The 13,828-nt window shown below is 35.1% G+C and overlaps 1 protein-coding gene across 1 annotated transcript; it reads left to right on the top strand.

The window, feature by feature from the left end:
- The first annotated feature begins 3,365 nt into the window (after positions 1-3,365).
- LOC133800512 (uncharacterized protein At4g28440-like) lies at positions 3,366-8,721 on the top strand. Its single transcript, XM_062238493.1, has 2 exons — positions 3,366-3,768; positions 8,241-8,721. The coding sequence occupies exons 1-2, from the start codon at positions 3,498-3,500 to the stop codon at positions 8,429-8,431; spliced, it is 462 nt and encodes a 153-aa protein (XP_062094477.1). The 5' UTR covers positions 3,366-3,497; the 3' UTR covers positions 8,432-8,721.
- Positions 8,722-13,828: the final 5,107 nt, after the last annotated feature.

Here is a 13,828-nt window from a genome sequence, read left to right as displayed (position 1 = left end):
AAGACTCCCTCCACATCTCAGTAGTGTAATATGGTGAACACAGTGAGTAAATGTTGACACTGCGCAACATGGCCGCAGCCACACCATGAACACAAGGCTAACCCATTATTTAAAACTGACCACACGAGCATGATTTGGTCATCAAATTCACCTCACCATCACCTTTTGGGTCTACCACATGAAATTCAAACTGTCCAAGAGGATGGACTTTCAAGTACCTTGCATCATCCGCAATGCCTGAGACATCTTTCTCATATATTGTTGCTAATTTGGATGTGCACTTCTCTACCTCCTCACGACGCGTGGCAAACCATGACTGAATTGTGAAACGAATGAATTCCACAAAAGTAGTGACTGGGAATGTTCTTGCGTCTCTGGTTTTGTTGTTGAAACTTTCAGCGTAGTTGCTTGTCATTACATTGTATCGATTCCCAGGAAAGTAAGCACGAGTCCACTTATCGAAGCCAATACCCTCGAGATATTGAGCTATGGCAGGATCCATTTGCTTTATATTATTGAAGAACCTGTGAAATTTTGACTTCCGAAATGCATATGCCGCATTCCACATCTCCTTGTGACAGTGATCGGTCTTGAACTTAGTGATTACATTCATACTTATGTGATGGTAGCATGCGCCGTGGTAGGCATCAGGGAAGACCAACTCAAGGGCATGAATAATGCTAGCATGCCTGTCTAATACAAAAGACAGATTATCAACAACTCCAATGGCTTCCTTCAATTTCATTATGAAATACTTCCAAGAAGCATGATTCTCACTGTCAACAACCGCGAATGCAATTGGATAAATATGGTTATTCGCATCCAATGCGACAACACACAACATGTGGCCACTGTACCTTGACTTCAAGAAAGTGCCGTCCACACATATAACAGGACGACATGATGTAAATCCCCTTCTACAAACTCCGAGTGAGAAGAAATAGTAAAGAAAGCGACCGTCATCTGTGACAAAATCAGTTATTGTACCTGGATTCTTTTGCTGCAGCATGTACAGGTAAGAAGGTAACTTGGAGTACGATTCTTCAGGTGTCCCCCTGACATAACCAAGTGCCTTCTCTCTGCATCTCCAAGCCTTCATATAACTCATATCGATCCCAAAATTATTCTTCATATCCTCCTTTATGTTGTTTGGTGGATAGCTAGTGCCATCAGTAGCATATTTGTTCTTGATAAGGTGCCCAATGACAGAAGGTGCTGCTTGACGGTGGTCTTTTGTTGCAATTCTAGTGAGCAAGTATGTACACTATTATAAATAGTGATCTCAAACATCTCCGATCGCGCTACTTTTTTCCCTCTTATTCTCCAACCACAATCAGGATCCTTGCAGGTGATATACAACACATCAGTACCAGACTTCTGAACCATAAACTCAAAATTATTCTTCATTGCAAAGAGAGTCACTTTGGTTTTCAATTCCATCTTGTTCTCAAATGTCTTCCCAAGATGTAATCCCCCCAACGCTACACCGGATGAGGGTGATTTAGAACGACTACAAGCCATGATATCTTCTTTTGTAAACATGGGAGCACTCCATTTTCTGTGATATTCTGTTGAACATATTGAAATGTTCCCTGTATAGTTATATTCTGTTCCACCAGGACGACTAGAGCTGGTGCCAGGTGTTCGATGTCCTTGACTTGGTGGGTTCGCTCGTGCAATATGACGTATTGGTTGTTCAGCTACTGGATCGTCATTCACATAGGGGTTGTACTCATACTGGTTGTCCCTCAGGTCACCAATAGGAAATCCTAAAGTACTGCCTGCTCCCTCAGGTCCGGGAGTGGGATATCGGTCTACAATGACATTCTTTTTAACAGGAGTGACACACAAGGCCAACATTTCTTTAGATGTTACTCCTAAGAATGCACGGACACCAAGATCACTTTCAACATGAACGGGTGTAAATGGTTGGTCGCTGCAAGTGTAAGGAACCTCCAATTTCAACTCATACATCTGTTTATCAACTTTAAGTTCCTTGTGCAATATGTCAAGAAGTTGCAAGTACGTTACAGTATCCTCCATCGGTATCACCATGCATTGAGGGTCCTTGAAAATCCACTTATTCCCTTGTAATTCCCAAACACCATTGTAGGATACAAAAACGTAGACAATAGAGCTTGTGTTGGAAAAAAAAACATTAACATTGTCAGGAAAACTGCCATTTTTTCAGAAATACATTAAAAAAGAACATTATCGAGCTTTATTGAGCTATCATCGAGCTTTATCGAGTTAGCATCGAGCTCTTATCGAGTTAGCATCGAGCTACCATTTCTTAAACCGAACATAAAACCTAACCAAACCCTCCATCGAACCCTATCGAGCTCCTATCGAGCACATATCGAGAAAACCTAAACCTATCAAGCTCAAATATTGTAGGGTCCAATCGAACCCTTATCGAGTTTCCATCGAGTACAATCGAGCACTAAAACCCAAACCTATCGAGCTATAATCGAGCTCATACAAGACCTTCTTCTACATACCATCGAGCTCATATCGAACCGTTATCGAGCAAAAAAGTTGCAGAAAACCCAGAAAAATACAGATCGCGGAATCTCTCTAAAAATCCTGAAAAATACACCAATATAGGCTCAGATCTGTTCAAAATAGCCACAAAAATGTAAACAAATAATACCCAACACATAAAATGTAAAATCTTATTACCCATGATTTTTCTCTTCCAAAAACTCTCAAAATAGATGTTGCCTTTGATATTAACGACTTCACAGAGACAATGGAGATGACTAACAATGATTTTGACAAGAAAATTATACAAATCTGTAGGTTTTATGGATGATTTCGTGAGAATGAGAGAGAGAGAGGGAAGAGAGAGGAAGAGAAGGTTTTATGATTTTTTGATATAATGTGAGGGGTATTTTGGGTATGAGAGAAATGTTTAGCATCAAATTAAAAATATTATTAGTGTTAGGATTTTTTGGTAATATTAGGCATCATTAAGTATTAAAAGTGAAATTTCCCATTACAAATGTGTCCCTACACCCAAACATTATGCCTAAATAAGTATAAAGTTGTTAGTTTAAAATGTCATATAGTAGTATCATAAAATAAATAAAAATCTCGTAGTAGTAGTATAGTAGTAGTAGTAGTAGTGTAAACTCAAAAATATATATTTTATTAATTTTTTGTTTATTATAAGAGGCATCTATCAATGAAAGAGAGAATAAACCAAAACAATAATAATGAAAAAAAAAACATACAGAATTTTGGGAAAGGTCAAAAAACCAATGAAAAATAAAAGAACTTTGCAAAATAAAAATAAAAATAAAAATAAATGAAAATGAAAGAGACACAAAGGTTCTTCTTCACCCTCCTAAATATTTTGCATTAATATGCAAAGAAAAGATACAGAGAGAGAGAGAGAAAGAGAGAAATCCCATTTCATAATTTGGGTTGTTAGGGTTAGGGTTAGGGTTAGGGTTAGAGGTCTCAAGGTTTAAGCTTTCTCCAGAATTTCAGATATGGCAGCCACGACGCCGACGACGACGTCGACGGTTGCAGAATCGGAGCAGAGCAATGCCAAGCCAGGTTTGAGGAAGCCTGTCTTCATAAAGGTCGATCAACTCAAACCCGGCACCAGTGGCCATACCCTTGTCGTTAAGGTCCTCACCTCCACCACCGTCTTACAGAAAGGCCGATCGGTGTCTCAACACCTCCGTCAGACCCGAATCGCTGAGTGCCTTGTTGGGGACGAGACTGGAACCATTTTGTTTACTGCCAGAAATGATCAAGGTAATTCTCAGTCTTCCTTCTTCTGCGATCGCTTTCTTTCTTTTGTTTGTTTGCTAATAATTGGGTTTTGTTTTAATTGTTTGATGGAAAGAGAAAAATTGGTAAAGTGATCAAGGCAACAATGGATTTAATGGGGTTGGGGGTTTAACCTGCTTTGTTTTCTATTTTTTCATAGAGGATGTATATATGTTTGTATTATTTTTCTGGGAAATTTGACTACTGATGAAGTAGAGTGAATTGACTTTTCATGCTTGGAGCATTGGATTCATTGTACGGTCTTGTAAGATAGATACTGTTTGATATACTTTTTATACGTAATTTTGTTGATTTTTTGTTTGTTTGTGCCACTTGGAGGACTAAATTGTCTCGAGTGATAGTATGAGTTGAACTATTTGCAATGTAGATGTACGTACCGTGTATACTCACTGGTAAAACTAATAATTGGATCTGAAAGTGAAGTGATAACAGTGCTAGGATCACTTTATTAAGTTTTTGAACAGAAATAGAGCACCTTGTATGTAATTCATTTGTTTTAGGAGAGCTTTGCATGTAAGAAAACTGGGTCAGTGAAAGTGTTTGGAAAGTCTGAGATGGATTGATACGACCAATAGATGGAAGAGATAAGATCAAATTTTGGGTTTGGGATTGTGATTGGGGACATCTTTATTGTTAAAGTTTTGGTAGAAGCAATGTAGTTAGTCAAAGCATTGTCATCTAAGGTCTTTCAAAATTATGACAGATACAGGTACATCATTTGTTTAGTTTGTCAAATCTTTTGAATACCGTAAAGCAGTGATCTTTTTGTCTTTAATATGTTCTTCTCTATGCCTTACTAGCCAAACCTCTTTGTAGTTTTTATCAAAAAAAACATTTAAAGTTGGCAATTGATGTTGGAACCAAAGTAGAAGGAAGATTACGATTTTTGTTTGATCTTTTTGATCATCTTTTAAATTTTCATTAGTAGTAAATTTTATTCTGATTCCTTGTTTATACTAAACATTAATTTGGCTGACACTATTTTCATCTTAAGTGGAAATTGATCCACAACCCATAATGTACTGCTTCATGTCTTGCAATATAGTGCTTGTACTTTGAATTTGTCATCTATGTTATGGATGGTCAACATGATTGGTGCATTTTATTACTTTTCTACTCTGGTGAAAACTGAAAAATGATCCAGGTGCTTTAAGTTGGCCTTAGAGTCTTTCAAAGTATCAGGCAAGTCAAGTATATAGGTAAGAAATAAATAGATAAAAAGATTATATAAAGTTTTAGATGACGGTCAATTATTTGGAACTTATATTATCTTAAGCAAGTTGTGTATTATATTTTGGTTACCTGCATTAGATACTACTTTGTATTAAATTGTTTCAAGTGAACATGTTCAACTCAAGTTAGAGCTGGATCACAGTACACCATATGGTTAAAAGTTATATTCAATTCGTATTATAGTTCACAGGCTTCTTGTAGATTGCAGTCAGGAGCTGGATTACCTTTATTTTTACAGTAGTTTGAAATTAGAATTGTTATTATCCATTTAAAATTTAAATTAGAATGCTTTTGTTGTAAGATTCTGAGAAGATGCAACCATGAGATGTATCTTTAATGAAAAGGTACCTTGTAATATTAATATTCTTTTCACTGCAATGTTGATGCTGTATTAATGCAAATTTCTGAGTATGTCAGTTGGTGTAACTTACACTATCATTTTCCACCAAAAAAAAAAAATCTTACACTATAATTTGTAGGATAAAGGAAGAATAGGAAGCATGGGGGTCCTAGGAATGAGGAGAAAGTGCAAGAGAGAGCAGAGAGTGAGTATCTTTTAAATTGTTTGGCAGTGTAAGGAGGGGTGAGGATTTGGAAGGATTAATGATTTCTAATTATTTTATTATTTTAAAGGGGTAATTCCATAAATGGACCCTTATAACCTTAATATGTCTAAGACTATACCAACATATTTGTTTCTCCACAATATAACCTTATGTATTACTCATTAATAACCTAACCCATCTTATTCTTCTTCACCAGCCACCACACACTCTCCCCCTTCTTCTTCCTTACTCTTCACCTTCTCCTTCATTGGAATGGAGCTGTCACATATTTCCCCTTCTTCTTCTTCTTCATTAAAATGGAGTTGCCCACCCATACTCATCCCATTTTTCTTCATTGAAATGGAGCTACCACACCTTTACCATTCACATTCTTCTTCATTGAAATAGAGTTGCCACACCCTTATCTTTCCAACGATCACACTAATCGCAACATGCCTCGCCGTCTCGCCGTGCTGGAGTCACGCATCTCCCTCTCGCCTGCCCCCAAGTTGCGGCCTATTCTCCACCTCGCCCTACCCCAACTGCGATCTCTTCTTCTTCGTTTCGCACAGGCGTCAAAAAATTCCTCACCATCCTTGCTGAACCACAAAGTCCATTTCAGTTGCACCATTAGCGCCAATCAGCTAGATACCAACTTCTCACCAAGGATTATATTAGATTTTTTTTCTTCTATTGTTCGTGTATATAGCTAGGTTGTATTAGAGAAAATAAATTCATAATATTTTGTGAATAATGTGATTGAGATTTGATGTTACATGGTGAACTTAATTGATTGTGAATATTGAAATTTAACGGTCACCTTCTAAAATTTTTCCAACCTTTTTAGAAGGTCCAAACTTTGGTAGAACATGTGTGAATCATGAGTGAATCCTCTGTGAATCATGTGAAAAATGTGTGAATTATGTGTGAACCACATGAGTGAGTGAACTATGTGTGAAATACGTGTGAACCATGAGTGAACTGTGTGAATACGTGTAAACCATGAGTGAACTATGCGTGAAGCATGTGTGAAATACATGTGAATTATGTGTGAATATGTGTAAAATAATATGTGCGAATCGTGTGTGACCCATGAGTGAATTGTGTGTGAATCATGAGTGAACCATGTGTGAAATACGTGTAAACCATGTATGAAAAATATGTATGAATCATGTGTGAGTGAATCATGTCTGAACTATGAGTGAACCATATGTGAAACATGTCTGAACTATGTGTGAATCATGAGTGATTCATGAGTGATTCATGAGTGAGTCATGTGTGAAACATGTGTGAACCATGTGTGAAACACGTGTGAATCATGTGTGAATCATGTTCGAAAGTTGATGTTCACACATGTTTTGGATTTACTGGTTCTCACTTAGAAAGTACTAATGTTTTTAAGGGTATTTCGATTTTTTACTATGTGTTTAAGGTTATTTATGTGAAAAACAATAATAGGGGGTTAGGGTTAGCTTTAGTAAAGTTAGTGGAGTTTCCTTTTAAAGAGGGCTTGTTTATCATAAAATTTTATGAGTTTGTTTAACAAAGATCAGGTTCGGCAGAATTACTAGTTTCGAACTTGAGTTCACAAAGGAGTTTGGGGTATTGAACTATTGATGCTCTCAAGAAGAAGAAATAAAAAAAAAAAAAATACTTAACTAAGGTAAACATTGTGGTGGGCTGCATGTCAGGAACTGTTGGTATGGTCGAGCATAGTATAATGTGCTCTATGCTCTGCTTAGCTGCTCTCAGAATATGCATTTTGTCTTTGGTCTGCATTGGTTTTACTATTGATGGGATTTATTTGTCCGTATGTGATGAAGAAATTTCAGACTCTCTTTTTATGAAAAACTAAACCATTATTTAATTATTTTTTATTTTTGTGGCTACGACTTGTTTGTTTGAACTCTTTTGTGTTCGTGACTTTTGTTTTAATGAATATGAGAACTTCCATTATTGATTAAAAAAAATTGAATGGTTGGGCATGACTGCTACTTTGTAAAAAATAGTAATAATATTCCTAGAGTAAATGAGAGGGATTTCATTTGACTTCTTTTTCTGTGGGGTTCTTGAGTAGTTGACATCATTTTGATTTTTGTTTTCTTGAAGTATGATCATAAGTCTAGACATTTGTATATGGTTACTTCATTTTATGTTTACCAAATTTAGATGCCATGAGATTGGGCTGTCGACTGGGCGGACTTTATTGTCTGGTTCTGCTGGGTTATCAAACTATATGTCATCAGTTAAAGGTTTCACTTTATAACATTCCACTGTTTAGCCTTTATGCAAGAGATATAATAAATCTTCTGTAGTAATTTTTTTAGGATTTGCATCAGTGCAATCTCACACAAATATATAATTCCTACCACGAATATTTTTGTTTCATATGTAATATTTAATATTATGAGATGGTATTGCATCCTAGTTAAATTTTTGGTTTGCCTATAGTGAATTAGCCCTCTTGAGTTGAGTAGTCTTTCCACTTAATCTTGCTTTATGACGAAGTTTCCCTTTTTGGTGTGGTACTTTTGTTGTTCAGTAACTTTAGGCTTGTAAAATTAAGAGTAAAGTTGATGTTTTTTGGTGCAAACCTTGGAAGTTGCCTGGTGTTTTGCATGCTTACCATGATAATTTACTGCTGTATTCTTCATGCAGTTGACTTGATGAAGCCATCTACAACTGTCATTCTTCGCAATGCGAAGATAGATATGTTTAAGGGGTCGATGAGGCTAGCTGTTGACAAATGGGGCCGCGTAGAGGTCACCGAACCTGCACAGTTCGATGTGAAGGAGGATAACAATCTGTCTTTGGTTGAGTATGAGCTGGTGAATGTTGTGGAGGAGTGACTGGGGTTCTTTGTGAAGATATAGTGGTTGTTAGTAGTGATCTAATTTATTGGTATATGATGATGCTGTTGATGCCTGATAGTAGTAAGTAGAATTCTATAAAATATTATTGGTGGAATATCTTGTTTTGGTTTGGTTCTTAGTAATCATCAAAATGAGAAAGGAAGAAAACTCATTCCCTATTAGGGTTTTGTTAGGGATCTGACAAGGACTGCATGAGTCTTTTATTATGGAATTGTAAACAAGTAATGATATGATTAAAGAAAAGGGGTTTCTTGGTTTTGTTATTATCACTATGTTGCCATGAATAATGGATTTAGTGATATGCAAATGCTCGTTTGTATGTGTCATTAGAGCATTAATGAAGTGCTAAAAAATTGGTGCGCAGTATTTAGTACTTCTTACAAAATATATGGCACCAATGGTGTTCTAAAAAGTGTGCTAAATTTGACATATGTTAAAAATTGTGCTAAATTTAGTACAAAAAATAGCATGGGTTAAATTTGATATATTAATAGATGTTATTTTTTATTTATTATATTGTCACTAATTACTATAATTTAGTAATTTAGTAGTTGATAATTAATGACTAATTATATATTATTTTTTAATGACAATTTTTGTATTACATAATCTGGATAATAAAAAATAATAAAAAAATTACTTTTTATATGTTTTTAATAAATATTATATGGATTATTGATTTTTTTTTTTGTTAATTTGCATCTTGAGCATTGGAGTACAATTGCAAATATTAGGTTAAATATAGCATTAACTTATTTTTGTGTTAAATTTGAGGTATATCTTGCATTGAAGATGACCATATGCTTGGAGAATATTTCAAATTTTGAATTAATAGGAATCTCCCATATAGTCAATTAGCATAATATCCCTGTAGTATTATATTGGCATGTCATATATTGTGGGCTATATCGAAAATGTTATTTTTTGTGATGGAGTATTGTGCAGATTGTAGATCCAATTTCATACTGACAAAAAACAAAATACATAAAGATAGTACAAATTTAATGAATAATAGGTTTCTTGTAAGGAATTGGAGTTCGAATTCAAAAGGTTAACATATTGAGTGGAGTAAATCAAGACTTTGTTTGGACACCTAGCAAAATATCCTTCTTGAATGAAGTACTATGGCTCTCTCAAATGACTATCTGTTATGAAAATATAAGTTGCCTCGATAAAAATGGTAAAAAGACATTTACAATTCTAAGCAAAATATACAAATGAACAATGATTGATTAAATAAAGTTACAATTCTATAACAAAAGATACATGTAAATATGAAAAATAGTAGAAAAAGATAGTAATGAAAAATATAACTCTACGACAAAATGATACAAATAAACTAGGAGTAGTAGAATGAAAGATATAGAGAAGATTACAACTCTAAAACAAAAGATACAAGTAAAAGAGTAAATAGAGAATATGAGAAGAAGGTGAAAGCAATAGTATAAATAGAAAAGAACAAGAACAATGAACAATGAACAACGAACAACGAACAACGGACTCTCACTTACACAACCAAATTGAAGAGTGTTGTGGATCACCAACTTGAACAAGGTTTAAAACCTTTGTCCAAAAGCTTATTTCTCCCTAACTCAATAATTAGTGCTAAAAAATGTCAATTTATTAGTTTTAAAGCGTAAAATAAATTAAGTTTTAATTAATATTTTCATGGATTTATTGTAATATATTTTATAATTGAAAGTATTAATTTTAATTTAATTTGTATTGATTTTCAGGAAATAAATTACATTTGGACATTAATTAAAAGAAAAGAGAAATGAGTTAAAACTGAAAAAAAGAGTAAAAGATGGCACTTTTGAAGTAAAAGGAGCAGGCCCAAACCACCCAGCCCAGGCCCGCCTCCTCCCCAAGCCCAGCGCCTGAAGCCAGCTTGACCCGCGGACCCAACCTGCATGACCTGCGACCCTCCCTTCTCCAGCTCGCATTGACCCGATCAAACCAGGCCTTCCTTCAGCTTCAGCCGTCCACGTGGCCTCCTCCCATTGGTTGCGCCTGGTCAAAGTCTCAGCCTACCACCAGCCACCTTTCAGCCCAAGTTTTATGTGTTTGGGGCCTTGTACCCTTCCATTTTGAGTTCTTAAGCTCATATTTTTGTGGTGTTTTAGAAAAATGGCAAAATGACCATTCACCAAAATAGTTAGATTAATATTAATAATAAGATTTAATTTTTCAAAATCATATTTTATTATTAATATTTCAGATTTATTTTGTAAACCCTATTTGTTGTTTAATTTCTTTTTAGTCATATTCTCCCTCTATAAATAGGGACTCTTCTTTCACATTTAGTATGTAATTTTTAGAGTAAAGAAACTACAGCAAAATTTCTACTCACTTTCTTCTCATATTTTCTTCTTAGAATTTTGTGAGAATCATGAGCATAATGACCTAATCTTCCTAGGAATGTTAGGGATGATTCCATATGCTAGTGATATTATTTTGCTACTTTGATTTACTATGATCTTAATATAACACATTTGAATTGTATATGTTCTTTCATCCTCATCTTTAATTTGTTATTTTTATTTACTTGTGCTAATAGTATATAGGATTAGTCATGTTCTTTCCATGTGCTTCTAATTAGTAAAAGTAATATTGATACATAATTTTATGTCCAATCTTCTATCACATTATTGCCTTTGGGTATTTTGTCATTTTTAGATTTTTCATAAGATTAACATTGTGCTCCTAAAGTAAAGAACTTTATAACTCAAATAGACTTTTATTAGAAAAGAATATGGACTTTAAAGTTAGATTTTACAAGTAAATGTTGGGATGTGAACTATTTACTTGTGTATTTTTGTAAATCAACTAACTAAGTAACCAAACAAGCATATGGATGATTCTTGAAACCTTTCAACTTCTCAATTCTTGATTACACATTATTTTTATTTCACTTGTTTCATTTTATCATTTCATCAAAAAGACAACATCAAAATCTCAAATCTCTTTTCATTTCCATTTTGATTTATTTTATGTTACTAACTTTTTGTGTGATTTTCTACTAATCTTTTGGTTTTAGGTTACATCATTGTGGATCGACTGCCTGATTTTACTACAACTACCACTTAGTGGTTGTTACGATTTGGGCGTTAAATTTTTTTTGGCACCGTTGCAGGGGAGGTAGTTTTCAAAAGTTTTAGTGAATTTTTTACCAAAATGGTTGTAACTTTATTTGTATTTTTGTTAGTATGAATATTGTTGACTGATGATTTAGCCAACAACACGGAGTCACCAAAATGATAAAGATTTATAAGATGACTGCAAGAACTAAAAAAAAACAAAGATTTATAGTGGTTCGGCCCCAGAGATTAGTAATAACCTATGTCCACTTAGTGTCTTTATTGATGTACTCTGAAACCTGCGATCAACAAACTAGGGTTCATTAAGTTTCACAAGCTCCAAAAAGGATACAAAAGTCGTGTATAAAAAACACTAGTTCTCTCTGAATACAAATTATTGCCCCTTTTAAATGAGTCTCATGAATCCTATTTATAGGCTCAAGGATGCACATATGGATCGATGGGCCATGTTTAAACTTTGTTACAAACACATTTTAATAATAATAGAAATCATAATCTTTACACATAAATAAGGTCAAATATCTTTAAAATATCTCTTATAACTGTATTTGAACTCTGGCTTCGTACTACGATCAGACTTGGTCGCATATGTCAGTATATCTTCTGTCATACTTTTAAGCATCTTTCTTGAATCCATCGAGCAACTTCTATTCTGGTCATTGGTCGACCAGACTTCCATCACTAAACAGTCACGTGCTATCCACATGCACACTGATTGTGCCATGTTAGCAAGCAAATATTTTTTATGGTAAACATTTGCCCCCTTAGTTTATTTTAATGCGATCAACATTTAATAAACTTACTCGACTAGCAATCCCTCTGAACTGTCACATTTGTCAGTACTTACTTTTTCGAAAAGGAAAGTAATCATGACCTTTACAGTTTTCGAGAAATGTTTTGACGGTTATTGCGATTCCCCATGCATCGAAACCCTACTCCCATCATTACCTTCTATTACTGCCCCGAGTAGTATAAATATAAGCCCCTTCACCTTTTTCATTTTTTTACCCGAACCTTCTCTCTCTTCAAGAACTCAAAAAAAGCTTCAAGAAAACCCAGCGACTTTAGTGCGATTCAAGCAACTCCGAGCCAAACTTTCGTGATTTCTCTTACAATCCGTACTCCAAGTAAGTTTTTGAATCCATCATCTTATTTTTGTAGAAATTTTCATGTATCCTGGTCTTGATTCATGAGTTTCTATAATTGGGTTTCTACTGTTCTTGAGAAATTTCTTGGGTAAACGAGTTTAGGCAAACATACAAAGAATAAGTATACTAGAATAGGGATTTTAGGCAATATAAAATACTAGACAATGCTTAAAAAGTAATGTGGGGGTATAGGTACACCGATTTCGGTCCAAAAATCAAAGTGGAAATTCGATTTTGAGTATTTTTGGAAAAACTGGGTTTTTCTCACATGTTTTCGGAGTTGAAAAGTTTTTCCAAAAAAAAATTTCACATTCACTTTTTGATATGCTTTTCCAATCTTCTCGCATGTTTATTGTGTTTTTATTAGGATACTGCTGGTCGTATAAAAGCTTAACTTTTATACACGAGCAATGTTATCCTTGCTTTTCTATTTCTTCTTTCTATTGGTCGTAGATTCTCACTTCCCCTTTGCTCTTCTCAGATATTCATGCATGAATCCTGGGGAGGTGAGAGATCAATAGACGATGATCTTCTCGCCTTGCTATTCGAGGATCAAGAACAACCTTCTTTGCCTTTTCCCGAGCTTTCGTCTTCACACCCAAACCCTACAACTAGTCCTTCTCACAATCCACCACAAAATCAACCGAATATGGGTCGTGTCAAATACATTGCTCGTAGAAAAAGGAAAACCACAGATTCACCTTCCAACCAGCCTGCAACCAATGCAGAAGGTCCTTCAAGCGATCCTCAACCTTTAAACATTTCATCACCAGATATCCAGCCCAAAGCTCATCCCCGTGATGGCCCTAGAACAGGGGTACATTGGTATATTGCCCCTCCTAGCGTCATATCGACTAGGATGGCGGCAAAATATCCCAAGAAGTATGGGCTTCTTGGGATTACCTTGTACAAACGAACACCCGACCAGAGGGAAAATGTACTCGGAGGTGCCTACAATGCTTGGTTGAGGTATCATATAGAAGCAGGGGCAATCTTGCCCTTGCATGAATTTTCCCGAGGGGTAGCCAATTATTTCGAGGTCGCCCTTTTCCAAATAACAACCAATGGATATAGAGTACTTTTAGCACTCTATATTATACTACCACAAAAAATGGCCTGTGCCT

Source organism: Humulus lupulus, chromosome 9 (assembly GCF_963169125.1).
Source record: "Humulus lupulus chromosome 9, drHumLupu1.1, whole genome shotgun sequence".
Classification (NCBI taxonomy): domain Eukaryota; kingdom Viridiplantae; phylum Streptophyta; class Magnoliopsida; order Rosales; family Cannabaceae; genus Humulus; species Humulus lupulus.
The sequence above is the reverse complement of the archived record's forward strand: the minus strand, read 5'-3'. Positions and strand labels throughout refer to the sequence as shown.

Coding starts and splice junctions, on each gene's coding strand:
- LOC133800512 (XM_062238493.1), top strand. CDS start 3,498: ATGGCAGCCACGACGCCGACGACGACGTCGACGGTTGCAGAATCGGAG. Junction 3,769..8,240: donor TACTGCCAGAAATGATCAAG/GTAATTCTCAGT, acceptor TTCTTCATGCAG/TTGACTTGATGAAGCCATCT.